This window comes from Panulirus ornatus, chromosome 10, assembly GCF_036320965.1.
Source record: "Panulirus ornatus isolate Po-2019 chromosome 10, ASM3632096v1, whole genome shotgun sequence".
In the NCBI taxonomy this organism is placed as follows: Eukaryota; Metazoa; Arthropoda; class Malacostraca; order Decapoda; family Palinuridae; genus Panulirus; species Panulirus ornatus.
Window position 1 is genome coordinate 33,560,147 of NC_092233.1, and position 19,925 is coordinate 33,580,071.

The 19,925-nt window shown below is 41.9% G+C and overlaps 1 protein-coding gene across 1 annotated transcript in view; it reads right to left on the reverse strand.

Moving 5' to 3' along the window:
* The window catches only part of LOC139750889 (uncharacterized), a 79,822-nt gene that overhangs the window by 32,896 nt on the left and 27,001 nt on the right, over window positions 1-19,925 (reverse strand). Inside the window, exon 2 of the mRNA XM_071665755.1 lies at window positions 10,898-11,200. Coding sequence (XP_071521856.1) covers window positions 10,898-11,200 — 303 coding nt within the window. The remainder of the gene's footprint in view (window positions 1-10,897; window positions 11,201-19,925) is intronic.

Consider the following 19,925-nt stretch of genomic DNA (forward strand, 5'->3'; position numbering starts at 1 on the left):
TATATATATATATATATAAAGAATACTTCCCACGTATTCCCTGCGTGTCGTAGAAGGCGACTAAAAGGGAAGGGAGCGGGTGGCTGGAAATCCTCCCCTCTCAGTTTTTTAATTTTCCAAAAGAAGGAACAGAGAAGGGGGCCAGGTGAGGATGTCCCCTCAAAGGTCCAGTCCTCTGTTCTTAACGCTACCTTGCTAATGCGGGAAATGGCGAATAAAAAAGAAAAAAAAATTATATATATATATATATATATATATATATATATATATATATATATATATATATATATATATATATATATATATATATATATTTGCTTTGTCGCTGTCTCCTGCGTTAGCGAAGTAGCGCAAGGAAACAAACGAAAGAATGGCCCAACCCACCCACGTACACATGTATATACATACACATCCACACACGCAAATATACATACCTATACATCCCAACGTAAACATATATATACACACACAGACATATACATATATAAACATATACATAATTCATACTGTCTGCCTTTATTCATTTCCATCGCCACCCCGCCACACATGAAATAACAGCACCCCTCCCCCTCATGTGTGCGAGGTAGCGCTAGGAAAAGACAACAAAGGCCCCATTCGTTCACACTCAGTCTCTAGCTGTCATGTAATAATGCACCGAAACCACAGCTCCCTTTCCACATCCAGACTCCACAGAACTTTCCATGCTTTACCCCTGACGCTTCACATGCCCTGGTTCAATCCATTGACAGCACGTCGACCACGGTATACCGCATCGTTCCAATTCACTCTATTCCTTGCACGCCCCTCACCCTCCTGCATGTTCAGGCCCCGATCACTCAAAATCTTTTTCACTCCATCTTTCCAGTTTGGTCTCCCACTTCTCCTCGTTTCCTCCACCTCTGACACATATATCCTCTTTGTCAGTCTTTCCTCACTCATTCTCTCCATGTGACCAACCCTCTTCAAAACACCCTCTTTTGCTCTCTCAACCACACTCATTTTATTACCACACATCTCTCTTACCCTATTATTACTTACTCGATCAAACCACTTCACACCACATATTGTCCTCAGACATCTCATTTCCAGCACATCCACCCTCCTGCGCACAACTCTATCCATAGCGCACGCCTTGCAACCATACAGCATTGTTGGAACCACTATTCCTTCGAACATACCCATTTTTGCTTTCCGAGATAATGTTCTCGACTTCCACACATTCTTCAAGGCTCCCAGAATTTTCGCCCTCTCCCCCACCCTATGATTCACTTCCGTTTCCATGGTTCCATCCGCTGCCAAATCCACTCCCAGATATCTAAAACACTTCACTTCCTCCAGTTTTTCTCCATTCAAACTTACCTCCCAATTGACTTGACCCTCAACCCTACTGTACCTAATAACCTTGCTCTTATTCACATTTACTCTCAACTTTCTTCTTTCACACACTTTACCAAACTCAGTCACCAGCTTCTGCAGTTTCTCACATGAATCAGCCACCAGCGCTGTATCATCAGCGAACAACAACTGACTTACTTCCCAAGCTCTCTCATCCACAAGACTGCATAGTTGCCCCTTTTTCCAAAACTGTTCCATTCACCTCCCTAACAACCCCATCCATAAACAAGTTAACCATGGAGACATCACACACCCCTGCCGCAAACCTACATTCACTGAGAACCAATCACTTTCCTCTCTTCCTACACGTACACATGCCTTACATCCTCGATAAAAACTTTTCACTGCTTCTAACAACTTGCCTCCCATACCATATATTCTTAATACCTTCCACAGAGCATCTCTATCAACTCTATCATATGCCTTCTCCAGATCCATAAATGCTACATACAAATCCTTTCGCTTTTCTAAGTATTTCTCACATACATTTTTCAAAGCAAACACCTGATCCACACATCCTCTACCACTTCTGAAACCACATTGCTCTTCCCCAGTCTGATGCTCTGTACATGCCTTCACCCTCTCAGTCAATACCCTCCCATATAATTTCCCAGGAATACTCAACAAACTCATACCTCTGTAATTTGAGCACTCACCTTTGTCCCCTTTGCCTTTGTACAATGGCACTATGCAAGCATTCCGCTAATCCTCAGGCACCTCACCATGAATCATACTTACATTAAATATATAACAAACCTTCAAAATACTCACTCCATCTCCCTCTCACTTCACCACTACTCTTATTATCTCCCAATTTGCCCCTTCACCGATGTTCCCATTTGTTCTCTTGTCTTACGCACTTTATTTACCTCCTTCCAAAACATCATTTTATTCTCCCTAAAATTTAATGATACTCTCTCATCCCAAATCTCATTTGCCCTCTTTTTCACCTCTTGCACCTTTCTCTCGACCTTTTCCCTCTTTCTGTCATACATCTCCCAGTCATTTGCACTATTTCCCTGCAAAAATCGTCCAAATGCCTCTCTCTTCTCTTTCACTAACAATCTTACTCCTTCTCTCCCACCACTCACTACCCTTTCTAATCTGCCCATCTCCCACCTTTCTCATGCCACAGGCATCCTTTGCGCAAGCCATCACTGCTTCCCTAAATGAATCCCATTCCTCCCCACTCTCCTAACGTCATTTGCTCTTACCATTTTCCATTCTACACTCAACCTCTCCCAGTACTTCCTCACACAAGTCTCATTTCGAAGCTCACTTCCTCTCACCACTCTTCACTCCAACATGTGAATGTGTTTGATGATAGAGTGGCAGATATAGGGTGTTTTGGTCGAGGTGGTGTGCGAAGTGAGAGGGTCAGGGAGACTGATTTGGTAAACAGAGAAGAGGTAGTGAAAGCTTTACGGAAGATGAAAGTCGGCAAGGCGGCTGGTTTGGATAGTATTGCTGTGGAATTTATCAAAAAAGGGGGTGACTGTGTTGCTGACTGATTGGTGAGGATATTTAATGTATGTATGGTTCATGGTGAAGTGCCTGAGGTTTGGCGGAATGCATGCATAGTGCCATTGTACAAAGGCAAAGGGGATAAAGGTGAGTGTTCAAATTACAGAGGTATAGTTTGTTGAGTATTCCTGGGAAATTATATGGGATGGTATTGATTGAGAGGATTAAGGCATGTACAGAGCATCTGATTGGGGAAGAGCAGTGTGGTTTCAGAAGTGGTAGAGGATGTGTGTATCAGGTGTTTGCTTTGAAAAATGTATGTGAGAAATACTTAGAAAAACAGATGGATTTGTACGTATCATTTATGGATCTGGAGAGGGCATATGATAGAGTTGATAGAGATGTTCTGTGGAAGGTATTAAGAGTATATGGCGTGGGAGGTAAGTTGCCTGAAGTAGTGAAAAGTTTTATCGAGGATGTAAGGCATGTGTGCAAGTAGGGAGAGAGGAAAGTCATTGGTTCCCAGTGAACGTCGGTTTGCGGCACGGGTGCGTGATGTCTCCATGGTTGTTTAATTTGTTTATGGATGGGGTTGTTAGAGGGGTGAATGCAAGAGTTTTGGAGAGAGGGGCAAGTATGCAACCTGTTGTGGATGAGAGGGCTTAAGAAGTGAGTCAGTTGTTCGCTGGTGGCTGATTTGGGTGAGAAACTGCTGAAGTTGGTGACTGAGTTTAGTAAAGTGTGTGAAAGAAAACAGAGCAAATGTGAATAAGAGCAAGGTTATTAGGTACAGTAGGGTTGAGGGTCAAGTCAATCGGGAGGTAAGTTTGAATGGAAAAAAATGGAGGAAGTGAAATGTTTTAGATATCTGGGAGTAGATTAGGCAACGGATGGAACCATGGAAGCGTGAGTCACTGGGTAGGGTTGGGGGCGAAGATTTTGGGAGCGTTGAAGAATGTGTGGAAGGCGAGAACATTGTCTCGGAGAGCAAAAATGGATATGTTTGAAGGAATAGTGGTTCTGACAATGTTATATTGTTGCGAGGCATAGGCTATAGATAGGATTGTGCGGAGGAAGGTGGATGTGTTGGAAATGAGATGTTTGAGGACAATATGTGGTGTGAGGGGGTTTGATCGAGTAAGTAATGAAAGTGTAAGAGATGTGGTAATAAAAAGAGTGTGGTTGAGAGAGCAGGAGAGGATGTATTGAAATGGTTTGGCCACATGGAGAAAATGAGTGAGGAAAGATTGACAAAGAGGATATATGTGTCAGAGGTGGAGGGAATGAGGAGAAGTGGGAGACCAAATTGGAGGAGGAAGGATTGAGTTAAAAAGATTTTGAACGATCGGGGCCTGAACATACTGGAGGGTGAAAGGCGTGCAAGGAATAGAGTGAATTGGAACGGTGTGGTATACCGGGGTCGAGGTGTTGTCAGTGGACTGAACCAGGGCATGTGAAGCGTCTGGGATCGCTACCTCGCGCGCGCGGGTGGAGGGGGTGCGTTTTCATGTGTGGCGGGGTGCCGGCGGAATTGATGAAGGCAGCAAGTATGAATATGTATATGTGTATATATGTATATGTATGTATACGTTGAAATGTACAGGTATGTGTATGTGCGTGTGTGGGCGTTTATGTGTATACATGTTTATGTGGGTGAGTTGGACCATTCTTTCGTCTGTTTCCTTGTGCTACCTAGCTAACGCGGGAAACAGCGACAAAGTATAAAAAAAGAATAATATATATATATATATATATATATATATATATATATATATATATATATATATATATATATATATATATATTGGGAAGGATCACAATTTTGCGCGTGATCAAGACGCCATTTGGTAAACATGTTTACCAAACGGCGTCCTAGGTTCGTCTCTTCGAAGTATGTCAACTGACTTATATTTCTCTCTTGTGTCTCCCCTGATGATGTGATTATTAGACGAAAGTGCACTTGGGAACTTATCGTGTTTCATTTTCCCCGTGGACTCATAGGAATATATATATATATATATATATATATATATATATATATATATATATATATATATATATATATACAGGAGGGAGAGAACACCATAATTCAGTTGCTGGGGTGCGGACGTTGTGTTATCGTGTGTGTTGATAACAGTAAGGTCATCATGTGTGTAGAGCTGACCCCGTGGCCGAGGCGACCTGCTGGTAGCGCGTGATGACATGTGGGCTGGCGGGGTCAGTCAGGGGTGGCCTCCCTCCCAGCTGGCCCACACCCGCCACGCTCTGCTGTATCATCACCGACGTCATCCTCTACAGCTGTATTATATCACGGCCGACAACATCTGTACTCTAATGTCTGGGCTATTCCGACTGTTTATATTATCATTATCATTATTATTATCATCATTATAATCATTATCATTATAATCATCATCATTATTGCTCCTTTTCCTTGTTTCTTCGTCTCTCCCCTTGTTGCCACTACTGTCTGGCTCTCCCGTTATGTGACGCACGACTTCTTGATGTTACTCACAATAACCGTCTGCCCCCTGCAGGGCCTCCCATGTCATCCTCCACGTCCTGCTGGAGGTTTTCACATGCAGTAGGTCGCCTGCCTCAGACTCCACTGAATATTTCAACTATTCTGGTCCCAGGGACGTCACCAGTCTTCCTTAATGTTCCACACATCACGGTGTCATCAATTCTGGTGGTTTTCCACGTTTTATAACGTCATTTTGTTCATATTTTGCAGATATCTTCAGAAGAGGATAACAAGATGGCGGAACATTCTATCCTCGATGATGACTTGTGTACATTGCAACGACGCGGGAAAGTTATAGTGAACCTGGACCTGCAGGAGCAGTTACAGGTCGCTGAGACCACCACAAGTTAGCATCGCCTCTTGGGAAGGACTACTCACACCACGTCTACGTGAAGCGATGAAACTCATGCGTAATAATGAGAGCATTGTGGTCAGACGTGCAGACAAGTCAAACACTTCGGTCATCACTGATCGTAATGATTACTTAAAGAAATGTGACACCAGACTGCAAGATTCTACTAAATTGCAACAGATATCAAGAAGCCGCACACACAGATAGGCTCGTAAAGACACGGCTACGAACACTATGAGCGATGACATCAAACTCGATCTTCTAACGAGTAACTTCGAACCCGATATTTGTACGGAAACGTCAAATTGCACAAGTCGGGAAATGCTCTTTAATGTTCGATCATCTCCCGGATCACTTCACCTACCTGTATACAGGTTAGTCAGGAAGCTACATCAACTGATCTCACCACCGTACATCCCCTCAACGTATTCCCTACGATCGACGGAAAAGTTTATTGACATCTTAAGAAACAAAGACCCACCAGGCATGACACCTTCCCTGGATGTAGAGTGTGTCTTCACAGATGTATCAGTGGAGAGGACAGCAGACATCATCCTGGATTGTCGTTACCAACACCATGTCTTACATCCCCTGAAGATGATCAGAAATATATAAAATGATACGTGGCTGCACCATGCACGAACCGGCAAGGCAAGGTTTACCGGCCGCTGGTTGGAATAGCCATGCCCCCCCTCTTCCCCCGTCACTTTGCGCAGGCATTTAGGTCCTTATGTGGAGTGTACAGCACTGCGCCCTGACAACATGAGAGCCCAGGTTGACTGCAGAAATATAGACGACATTCTTATCTGCGTCGATAACTTAAACTCACTGGAAAACCTCCGTAACCGACTTCAAGAAACTTCAAGCTTAAGATTTACAGCCGAGCTGAATAATATGGTAAGGTTCCTTTCTCAGATGTCATGGTGAGGGCCACAACAGGATCTGTCATCACCGACGTCTACAGAAAGCCCACCAACCAAGCAAGGTAAATGTATGAATGGAATACGTGAATGTGTTGAACATGACAAGAGGTGTGTCGGTCGTGCATGTGTGAGGAGAGCGATCAAGGTGTGCTCATCCTGGCAACTCCTACACCAAGAACTCCGACGTGTTCAGCAAATGTTATTTAACAATGGATATTCAAATACGGAATCTGATACCATTGTGAACAACATGCTAGAGCAACATCTCGTGGCAAACAAACAACCTCAACTTGACACCATTAAAGTTTACGACAGGAACACATTTACGACAATACATCGAAAGAACGAGAATGTTGTGCGAGACATTGTGGCCAGAGACTGCATGGCGATTGATGAAGACAAAGATATTTGTCTGATAAGATACTTCAGTGATCCGAAAACATGTTGGCTCGTAATGAAGAACTATATGGTCGGTCGCTCAGGAAGTTTGAATCGTACCGATGTGGTATATGAGCATCGTCAGCCCACCACATAAACTACATTAGACATACAACCTGCACCCTGAACCGTCGCCTCTCAGACACCATCATGAACATAAGCATGGAACGAGGCTAACGAGGGAGATTATAAGGAATAACACCTAAATCATTACTAGTCGCAGTGATCGGAGGAGACTACAGATATGAGAAGCCATTCACATTAGAGAGAAAGCATCTGTCATCAACGTCCAGACAAACATGACCACAGCCATACAGCCGTATTAGAACAGGAGGAACGCGACGATGACCCGCCACAAGCTACCGAGTCCGCCATTTCAGGACAGGAGGAACACGTCACTGAGCCACCCAGTCCTGGGTGACGAAGGCCACAGAAAGAATCAGACGAATCTGGCTAAACCTCAGCTCCACACCTGGACAATAATGGTCTAGCTTGTCCGAACTTAGTGTATCGTCTAGTGAATGTCTGTCTATATTCCTTCTTCGTATAAGATTGTTGTTCTGTTTTTCCTTTTCTGTAAGTTTTTCTATAAATCTGTATCCATATCTTGTATTCAGATTATACCTCATACTACCTTTCATGATATGTTAATTTGTATCGCTTATAACAAGTATTTTCCCTCACTTTTATGTTCTGTTTACTGTGGTTTGTTATTATATATATGTTGTTTGCGTTTTGCATTTTATATCCAAGTTATGTGACGCAGTTTTTCTCTTTTTTGTAGATTCCTGATGATGGCTACGTGACGGCGAAAACTTGATTGAAAAAGAATGGATGATTTTGGACAACTGGTGTTTGAGCGCCCACCTAATGGTAGAATATTACTGAAAAAATAAGAGTACATACAAAAAGATTATTGACTGTAAACACGCTGTTGTATTCAACTTTATGTGCATATATATATATATATATATATATATATATATATATATATATATATATATATATATATATATATATATATATATATATTCTTCTCATGCCACAAGCATCTTTTGCGCAATCCATCACTGATTCCCTAAATACATCCCATTCCTCCCCCACTCCCCTTACTTCCATTGTTCTCACCTTTTTCCATTCTGTACTCAGTCTCTCCTGGTACTTCCTCACACAAGTCTCCTTCCCAAGCTCACTTACTCTCACCACCCTCTTCACCCCAACATTGACTGATTAGAAAGGGTAGTGAGTGGTGGGATGAAGAAGTAAGAGTATTAGTGAAAGAGAAGAGAGAGGCATTTGGACGATTTTTGCAGGGAAAAAATGCAATTGAGTGGGAGATGTATAAAAGAAAGAGACAGGAGGTCAAGAGAAAGGTGCAAGAGGTGAAAAAAAGGGCAAATGAGAGTTAGGGTAAGAGAGTATCATTAAATTTTAGGGAGAATAAAAAGATGTTCTGGAAGGAGGTAAATAAAGTGCGTAAGACAAGGGAGCAAATGGGAACTTCAGTGAAGGCCGCAAATGGGGAGGTGATAACAAGTAGTGGTGATGTGAGAAGGAGATGGAGTGAGTATTTTGAAGGTTTGTTGAATGTGTTTGATGATAGAGTGGCAGATATAGGGTGTTTTGGTCGAGGTGGTGTGCAAAGTGAGAGGGTTAGGGAAAATGATTTGGTAAACAGAGAAGAGGTAGTAAAAGCTTTGCGGAAGATGAAAGCCGGCAAGGCAGCAGGTTTGGATGGTATTGCAGTGGAATTTATTAAAAAAGGGGGTGACTGTATTGTTGACTGGTTGGTAAGGTTATTTAATGTATGTATGACTCATGGTGAGGTGCCTGAGGATTGGCGGAATGCGTGCATAGTGCCATTGTACAAAGGCAAAGGGGATAAGAGTGAGTGCTCAAATTACAGAGGTATAAGTTTGTTGAGTATTCCTGGTAAATTATATGGGAGGACATTGATTGAGAGGGTGAAGGCATATACAGAGCATCAGATTGGGGAAGAGCAGTGTGGTTTCAGAAGTGGTAGAGGATGTGTGGATCAGGTGTTTGCTTTGAAGAATGTATGTGAGAAATACTTAGAAAAGCAAATGGATTTGTATGTAGTATTTATGGATCTGGAGAAGGCATATGATAGAGTTGATAGAGATGCTCTGTGGAAGGTATTAAGAATATATGGTGTGGGAGGAAAGTTGTTAGAAGCAGTGAAAAGTTTTTATCGAGGATGTAAGGCATGTGTACGTGTAGGAAGAGAGGAAAGTGATTGGTTCTCAGTGAATGTAGGTTTGCGGCAGGGGTGTGTGATGTCTCCATGGTTGTTTAATTTGTTTATGGATGGGGTTGTTAGGGAGGTGAATGCAAGAGTTTTGGAAAGAGGGGCAAGTATGAAGTCGGTTGGGGATGAGAGAGCTTGGGAAGTGAGTCAGTTGTTGTTCGCTGATGATACAGCGCTGGTGGCTGATTCATGTGAGAAACTGCAGAAGCTGGTGACTGAGTTTGGTAAAGTGTGTGAAAGAAGAAAGTAAATGTGAATAAGAGCAAGGTTATTAGGTACAGTAGGGTTGAGGGTCAAGTCAATTGGGAGGTGAGTTTGAATGGAGAAAAACTGGAGGAAGTGAAGTGTTTTAGATATCTGGGAGTGGATCTGGCAGCGGATGGAACCATGGAAGCGGAAGTGGATCATAGGGTGGGGGAGGGGGCGAAAATTCTGGGAGCCTTGAAGAATGTGTGGAAGTCGAGAACATTATCTCGGAAAGCAAAAATGGGTATGTTTGAAGGAATAGTGGTTCCAACAATGTTGTATGGTTGCGAGGCGTGGGCTATGGATAGAGTTGTGCGCAGGAGGATGGATGTGCTGGAAATGAGGTGTTTGAGGACAATATGTGGTGTGAGGTGGTTTGATCGAGTAAGTAACGTAAGGGTGAGAGAGATGTGTGGAAATAAAAAGAGCGTGGTTGAGAGAGCAGAAGAGGGTGTTTTGAAATGGTTTGGGCACATGGAGAGAATGAGTGAGGAAAGATTGACCAAGAGGATATATGTGTCGGAGGTGGAGGGAACGAGGAGAAGAGGGAGACCAAATTGGAGGTGGAAAGATGGAGTGAAAAAGATTTTGTGTGATCGGGGCCTGAACATGCAGGAGGGTGAAAGGAGGGCAAGGAATAGAGTGAATTGGAGCGATGTGGTATACCGCGGTTGACGTGCTGTCAGTGGATTGAATCAGGGCATGTGAAGCGTCTGGGGTAAACCATGGAAAGCTGTGTAGGTATGTATATTTGCGTGTGTGGACGTGTATGTATATACATGTGTATGGGGGTGGGTTGGGCCATTTCTTTCTTCTGTTTCCTTGCGCTACCTCGCAAACGCGGGAGACAGCGACAAAGCAAAAAAAAAAAAAAAAGAATATATATATATATATATATATATATATATATATATATATATATATATATATATATATATATATATATATATATATATATATGTGTGTGTGTGTGTGTGTGTGTGTGTGTGTGTGTGTGTGTGTGTGTGTGTGTGCAAATTAATTCATAACTTTGATAGTTTGGACACACGAGCAACTGTTTGATAGCGCGCTGCGTCACTCATAATGATAATGGTGACTTCCTACAAACAAGTAAGTCATGTTTGAGTCGTATGTACACAAGATATACATAATGATCATCATGTGGTGTGTGTGTGTGTGTTATGTCATCCGTATGTGTACACACACCTGGCGTCCAGCGTGTGGATGACACACACACACGTACAGGAGGAGCTGCTGTGTATCGAGGCGACGTACACAATACTCACAGGGGCCGTACGGCAGGAGGTGGGCTGGGTGTGTGGCGTACAGCGGAGCGTAGTAGTAGCCACAGTCGGAGGGGCACTTTCCCCCCGACCCGTCACAACGACACCCGCCCGGCGAGGTGACGCAGGAGGTCATGACGGGGCAGGTGACGGAGGAGGTCATGCTGGGGCAGGTGGAGGTGGTCACGGCTGAGCTGATGACCGGGCAGGTGGTGGCGGCGCCGGCCAGGCTGGACATGATGCTGGAGGTCACGTGAGGCGGAGGGTAGATGTGTGGTGTGGGCGGCAACACAGGAGGCGGCAACTCTGGGGAAAGACCACGTACATAATATTATTAGGTCATGACGGGTCAGGCATGGGGTCAGGCGGCGCCGGTAAGGTCACTACCTGCTACTGGAATAACGCAGGACAAAGCTTAGTGAATATTTTTTAGATTTTTAAGAGGTAGTTTTATGAGAATATCATCACACATCCCTGGGGATAGGGGAGAAAGAATACTTCCCACGTATTCCCTGCGTGTCGTAGAAGGCGACTAAAAGGGAAGGGAGCGGGGGGCTGGAAATCCTCCCCTCTCGTTTTTTTTTTTTTTTTTTTTTTTTTCCAAAAGAAGGAACAGAGAAGAGGTCCAGGTGAGGATATTCCCTCAAAGGCCCAGTCCTCTGTTCTTAACGCTACCTCGCTATCGCGGGAAATAGCGAATAGTATAAAAAAAAAAAAAAAAAAAGAAAATCAAGAACAAAAGTACCTTAACGATCATGTCACATCGAATCGAATTTTGTCCATGTTCCGCCGTTGGTATCCAGTGAAAGGAAGGGAATCAAAAAATATTTACACACAAACACACACACATGCGCAGAACCTCCTCAAGCCACATGCGCACCAAACCGTTTGTGTCCGAAAGCGATTCAGGAAATCAGTAAAGCAAAACAAACACAATTCGTTCATGTTTTTCAAAAGTTAGTTGTAACATAAAACGGAAAAACAATTCACAAACTTTATGAACGTCTTGACTTTCCACGGTGAAGGAGAACGTAGACCTGGACATAAATGTTGGTTATCAGTGTACGAACTAATACTTGCCTTTGTTTGCCACTTTATTGTCTTTCAGTTACAGAACATACTTAACACAAACGTCATAGTTATATGATATATTTTCATAAGATGAATATAACAGTTGTTTGTTAAGACAGTGGGATAACAGTTTCAGTTGTCTGGTGAGGAATGAATCATGGAACACAAGGGGTATTGTCTTGCCTCACCACAACAACTGCTGAGCGCTATTCTAGCTCACTCTCTGTCTACATGCATTAGAAAAGTAAAAATATTTGATATGAAGAATTACGTATAGAAGTCAAACTTCACCGATGAAAAGATGACGAAATTACAAATATAATGTTTCTAAACCATCTCCCCTGAACCACCAAACAGTCGCTTCGACAATGTTGACGGTCGGAAGAAGCTAGGAAGAGTTGCCAACGCCTTTGGAGCTAGATCTAGCACTTTTTATAGAGATTTAGCACCTAAATTTCGTATTTAGCGCCTATTTTGGATTTAGCATCAAACTTTGTGTTATTTCAATGACGAAAATCAAACATTAACAAAAATTTGTTAATGTGATTTGGGAAGTTTAATCGAAACGTATAGAAACAGCGAGGAAAACAATACAAACATTACACGTAATTCATTTTCATCGAAATGAACAAGTTCGAAAATTCTTTGAACAGATTCAGTTCGGGTGTATTCAGCAGGCTCCCCCTCCTCAAGTACCCCCCCCGTTCAGTTCAGGTTCAGTTGGACTCTCGGTGGTGACAGAACTTTCCGTGGGCCGTGAAAGACAGTACCATTGCTCTGCGTGTGTGTGTGTGTGCGTGCAGGCCATTACTTTTACGAAACACAACACAGTAAGAAATATACTCAGCATTATAGAGCAGAGTGGTTAAAAGATCCCAAATATGAAAAGTGGTCAAGGAGAGTCAAGGGGGTGACACAAAATGTCTTTGCAAGTACTGCCATTATCCATTGTCTACCAGACTTAGTGGCATTGAAAGACACAGCAAAACAGCTAAACACAAGAAAGCTGAAGAGTCATTCAGTACTCAAAGACAAACCATAATTCCGTTTGAAGTGATGACGCACGGGAGACTGAAGGAAATGTATCACTAATCATTGCAGAACATTGTTCATGACGTGTTGTTGATCATCTCAGTCAGCTGTGCAAAACACGATTTGCAGACAGTAAAGGATGCAAGAATTTCAGATAAATAAGGTGGAAGTGTAGTGCAGGTGTGTGCAATGTGACTGCCCAGCATTTCAACGGTGACAAGAGGAGCGATGTAGACAATCAGAAGTTTAGCCTGATCTTAACTGATGAAAATAATAACATTACGATAACGGAACTATTGGGTATCGCTGTCCGGATCTGTTCTGAAAGTGTGACGTCAAAGTTTCGAAATAGACATCAAAAGCTTAAATGTAATACTAACTTTCAAGTAACAACTAAGAAAAAATGGACATTGTTGTTATAATTCAAACTGCTAAGGAAGTACTGAAAAACATTGTGTCATTGAAAGCATACGAGTCATGGTCATCACAACCAGAACCCTCACACCTAGACGACCACCACAACACCGAGGACGAAGAGACTGCGGGTTGGGAATTGGCGAAACTGGAATAATGGTGAGTGTTTTAGTGTTAAAGCAGTCATTCGTTCCTGTTATTGATAATTCAGCACGTCAAAGAGCAAAACAATTAGAAGAGCATTTTTTCGCTATCATTTTAGTAAGTTTAGCGGGTTTTTTTCTGTTTGCGTTTTTCGAGTGTATCTAGCGCCATTTGGAATTTTAAGTTGGCAACACTGAGTGCCAGTTCGCGACAAACTTGTTGTGTTGATGTTGTGTTGAACAGTGCAAGTGTCTACGGCAGCCAATAATTACATGTGATTAACAAATGGGAGCGGTAACGATACAGCACAACATTCCTGCAGACCGACCACGTATAGACCAGTTCAGCTAGGACACAGAGAAGGTAAATTATAGGGAACATAAGACCCGTGTGTAAGACTTCTGTAATCACTAGTTGTGAAGAAAAATCAAAACTGTATCCAGCATTTCCTTGCTTAAATATAATAAGTATTGTATATAATATTAAATAAATGACGTGTGTCGAAAGTATCGTTTTTACACTATATAAATTTTTGACAAAAAATATTTCTGAAGAAATGCAGAATACAGTTATCATTGTCTTCACAATTACTCTGATGATATAGTCTTCAACAACTAGTGAACAATATTGCAATAATTATCAAAAGTGTTAATGTTTACTGTTACAAACTAGAGGGAGTTTGGAGGGTAGAGCAGGAAGAAGTTTGTAAAGTTTAATGATTTCAATGAGTTAATTAATGGTACAGATTACCATACATAAATACTTGTGATGATAATGATAACCCGGCTAAGATCTTATGAAATAGAAACTAATATATATATATATACTGGATTTGGTTAGGTTAGGTTAGGTTAGGTGAGGTTTTATAGATTGTAATGGAATTGCTTTCGCCAGAGTAACTATAATTTATAACACCGTCAAGGATCAAAAACGGAAAATTAAGTGTTCGATATAGTTTTGGGTAAACCCTACAACAGGTGGAGTACCTAACAATTAACAATATGTTGTATTTCTTTCTTACTAATTAAAAAAGTATGCCTTTAAAGTCGTTGGTTATTAAAGATGTAAAAACTAGCCCTTCTTTCTGATAAGACTCACGAAATTCATATACCATTTTACATGAAAAATTATATCTTCTATTCACACATGATGGTAACTCTGGGATGGCAACAACGTTGTAACTAAACTTCGTATTCAAGGTTTACTGTATTACCGAGACTTTTTAACAAGCAATTGTAAGCTTTCGTTGTGAATTCATGCACCAGTGTATTTAAGTCTTGAAAGAATAGTAACCCTGAAAACCTAAGTATATATATATATATATATATATATATATATATATATATATATATATATATATATATATATATATTTATATATATAATATATATATATATTTTTTTTTTTTCCAAAAGAAGGAACGGAGGAGGGGTCCAGGTGGGGATGTTCCCTCAGGGGCCCGGTCCTCTGTTCTTGGCGCTACCTCGCTGTCGGGGGAAATGGCGAATAGTATGAAAAAAAAAAAAAAAAAATAATATATATATGGATTCTGTTTTGAGAATGTACTGTAGGTTTTTATATCTTTACAGTAATCATTTACTTTATAGGCGTAAGGGAATTTCATATCCTGCTATAAGTGTCTTTTTATGAATACTTTTCATACTAAATATTAAACTTATCTCAAGAGAAGAACTAGGCTACCACAACAAGCGTGGCCATTTTCGATGATGCACGAGAGGCAAGTAGGCAGGATTGTGGTTGCATTATGAGTCATTTAATGGCTGTCTGATGAGTTTTGACTGCAGTTTAGACTGTGCTTCCACATGCTGTCAGTGTACACATCATCAAAATGCTATCAGCACATAAGAGATGTAATTTGATGTACAGAACGTTCTTAACATTATGCTTGGTTATCAGTAGACTTTTTTTTTTTACATGGAAAGACATGAGAGGTTTTTGCAGAATAGATGGATCAACTGTAACACCCTTAGTAAATATGAAGATGTCGTCATTTGCAATGGCAACATGTTTATTGAGATATACATAACAGTGTCTATATTTTAGACGTAGACTCCTGAATAGGCTAGATTAGGGGAGGGTGACTCGCGGATTATAACAAGTTCATCCTTCATACATTATACCATCGTGTTTGGTTCCCTTTACTCGTCTATTCCAACACCTTGAAGGCTGTTTTCGAATGCCTTACTCTCATGTACACCTAATTGTCGAATTGCGTTTTCGTCCAAACATATAAATATCTACAGTTAAAATTTTTCAGGAAGTTTACAATGTAGTATTATACATCACACATGGTATGTAGTATTATACATCACACATGGGTTTACAATGTAGTATTATACATCACACATGGTATGTAGTATTAAACATCACACATGGGTTTACAATGTAGTATTATACATCACACATGGGTTTACAATGTAGTATTATACACCACACATGGTATGTAGCATTATACATCACACATGGTATGTAGCATTATACATCACACATGGTATGTAGCATTATACATCACACATGGTATGTAGCATTTTGATCTCCATGTGCCTTGCATTGTGACTTACAAACGAGTATTTGGATGTATCCTTATCGTAGTCTAGTGCAGCTTGTGATATCCCGGCTGCCTGTGAAGTGCAGTAGCATTTTACAGTAATCATAACCTATCAGTTGCTTGGTATCAGAGGGCCAGTTTGGTGCGAGGTCTTAGATGTTTTTGAGTGACTAAAGGTATGTTGTATATTTGATACATCCACTGAAATCGCCCGCTAACTTTCCTTGTCCGAACGGAGCGCAAAAGCTGTAAATCCTCGCATAAAATTAGCGGTCGTAAAAAGTCTGAGGTATTTTTTTTTTTAGCTCACATTTATGGATTTAGTTCTATACAAATCCAGTACGATCTTCCCTGTAAATTTGTCCTTGAAGTCCATCATTTTATAAGTAGAACTTTGCGCACTTGTCTTTTGATTGTTTGCTTTAGCTCCCGTAGTGCCAAGGTCAATAAGTTCGTCAGCGTCAGATTTAACTCTTCATTGGAAAGTCGTATACACCGTCAGGTGTTCCTAAATGACTTTAAGACTATATTTGCTATCACTGCCTGTATGGCTGGCTGGTTGCCTGCTTCAAGAATAATTCTAATATGTGATGGGTTACAAAGGATGTAGCTCTGCGTAATGGTGGTCTTAATTGTCAATATGATTTTGTTTAGTGGCTTGTAGGGATATAACCTGCACGGATCTCGGGTTGTTGCCCCACATTGTTGGGTTGTGCCTCCACAGTCCCAGGTCATCCCCTTACTAGCCTGGTGGAGAGCTTCAGAAACTGCAGGTACGGTGGTGGTCTCCTTGCAGCTCTCACCACTGCTACAGGTAGATCCTAACCTCCCTCTAGCTAACTGAGTGGGTAGCGGGATCTCCACTACGAAGTGCTTAGGGAGTATATCCTCCTCCCGTCACATGTCCAGTCTTCAGCTTCTACTTTAACGTTCATTTCCATTTTGTATGGTAGGTAGTGTCTCCTCCCAGGTGCTCAACTGTCCGCACAATGGTGTTCTCTCGTATCTATCTCGCCTCGAGTTAGGAACCATCTCGCTGTAGATGATTCAGGTATCACTCTCTCGTGGCGTTCCTAAGTCCTCCTTACAGCCAGGGTCGAGGTAGGCTTCATGATTTGATCGTGGTTGGCCGGGATTTCCACCGTTACACTTCACGTCCACTAGGCGCCCCTGACAGCACCTCAACTCGTTCATTTCCTTCGATGCCGATGTGACAGGGAACCGTGATGATGGGTCACTAGTCGACCTTACTGGTGTCATCTCTGTAGGAGGCTGTTGATCATTGCTATGTCGGGCTTTGATTGCGCATCGCGAGTCACGGTAAAACACCAACAAATACGTGATTGTACTGACATGACGGCGTGTTGTAGTGGTCGTCCATGGCGGGTAACACTGTTTTAATACATCGTGGGGAAGCCAGCTGACGTCCTCCATCATACTGTGTAGCCACCATGTAAGGTGGAGGCTGGGAACAACTTCTCTCACTTCAATAATGAATTATTTAGTTATTCCTGGATTTCATTTAATGATATTTATGTTGTATAAGAATTTTTCGATTAATGATTAGAAATAGATCATTCGTCTTTTCAGTCATTTAGTTTCCAGCTGCTTCGCTGGACGTAAAAAAATTGATTTAATACAAAAAGTATTTGATTATATTACGTCATGTATTCTTGGGCTCAATATTCCAGAATGTTTTTCTTTGGTATCCTTCAGCTTTTAATGCACCTCGTATTACCAATTTCGGGATGATTTTGACTGCTTTCACTCTTAATGTAATACATGTAATTCAAAGTTTTCATTCCGTGAGAAACTATGCCATCGTGATCCATATTTTCAAACAAGTAGAATGTTCTTGGGAAGTGAAGGTGGTATACACCTGGGAGGTGAAGGTGGTAATACACCTGGGAGGTGAAGGTGGTAATACACCTGGGAGGTGAAGATGGTAGTTGATGAATACCGATGTTAGCGCAGGATGAGGCGGGAGGACCTCCACAGTGTTGTCCTCACGTCAAGTGTTGAGTGTTGGGCGGGAAGATTCACAGCCTGGCTGGGAGGAACGCCATACAGACGTCGTCCCGCTGGCTAGAGGTTTGTTATGTGCTGATCTGAGGAGCCATGTATAGACGAGACACACTCAACATCTTAGTGCTCCACAACATCTCCAGGTATCACTTATACATAGCCTTGACACACACACACACACACACACACACACACACACACACACACACACACACACAGCCTAGGCCAGGTGACTCTTTACCAACCAGCCCACAAGGGGAGGATGAACATCTGGGTTGAGTTAGGATCGAGTGCCGCGCAACTTAGAATTGAACCCATGCCAGACAGACCCCGGATGGGGCCCCCTGTTGACTGATGGTCAGCAACGCTAGCCATTACACCACCTGTGGTGTGTGTGTGTGTGTGTGTGTGTGTGTGTGTGTGTGTGTGTGTGTCATTATCTGTTTATCCTATACGAAGAGGGAGTTCTACACTCGCAGGGTTCCCATTTATTGAACATTCTCACTTATCATACAACTGTGACATTAACAACATTAATGGTTTTCTGGTTCAGTTATTCTGTTCATCCATCATCTTATACTTTAGGGTACATTTTTATATCCATTCTAACAAATTCCCTCTGTAATTTCATGTGTCATGTGTCTTTTGCTTGTTTGGCGGATGTATGGACTGTCTGCATCATCAAGCTGGTTTACAAACTTAAATATGGTTGAAATATGGTTGTTATCAGGTCACCCCTCACTCTTCCTTTTCCACAGTGGGCGAATGCAAGACTTCTGGGTTAACTCTGCTCTCATAATGGCGGTGCCGTATTTTGTTGCTCCACTCTGGACTTGTTCTGTTGCCTCTTTGTTCTTCTTCAGGTGTGGTCACCAAAGGTGAGGAGCGGTTGGCGTAATATAAGATATGAGCAACTCGCTGAATATTTTCCTTATCCATTTACTTGAGTCGTATAGTAATATTGGTGGGCAGACATTTGGTCTCCCTTACCACTTCCTTAATGTGGGACACATCTTAGGGACGATGTCGAATTCGAGACTCTCGAGTGCAGATTCTTGCAGCTTATTTCCTGTTGGATTGTATTCATATTGAGGCTTTCCTTCACTCTGACCCATCTTAATTACTTCACAGTTATTGTACGATGATGCAGTTCTCATTAGTTTCCTCTTACCTCATGACCTTCTGTGAACATATTTAGGAAGGAGTCCATATCTTCATGCGAATCATTCACATACACCAGCAAGAGAAACGGAAAATATTTTCAAGAAGGCTTCTCTGTCATAGGTCCTACCAGGTAGCGCAGTGGCAAATGTTTTCTGGCCGTTCGGATACAAACACTGTCCCCAGCCTTCCCTCCCTCATGCCTCAACACATCTCACTCTCTCCTAAATACTGAGGTTCGTTACACCTGACCTCCTTTCCCTAAAACTTTGCTGTCTCTCATGTAGATAATATCTCCTCTGTACAGATTAATTCATGGCTTTCTGATTAGATGTTCCACTACCTTACAAACCACACTTGCCAGGCAGATGGTATGTAACTCCTCTCCTCCTCCAGGTCTCCTTTCTTAGAAGATAGGTATGACGTTTGCCCTTGTGCATTCCCTTGGCACACTGCCTTTCTCTAGTGAGGTGCCGTGAGCAAAACTTGAGAATCACGTTCTTGTTCTACCAAGGAATGTAGAGGAATTCAAAGAGTAACAGAACAATTTGTCCTTTCGAGACTGTGGTATGTGACAGTGGAAGACGCTTCACTCCAGGTTGATCGTTTGCCCAC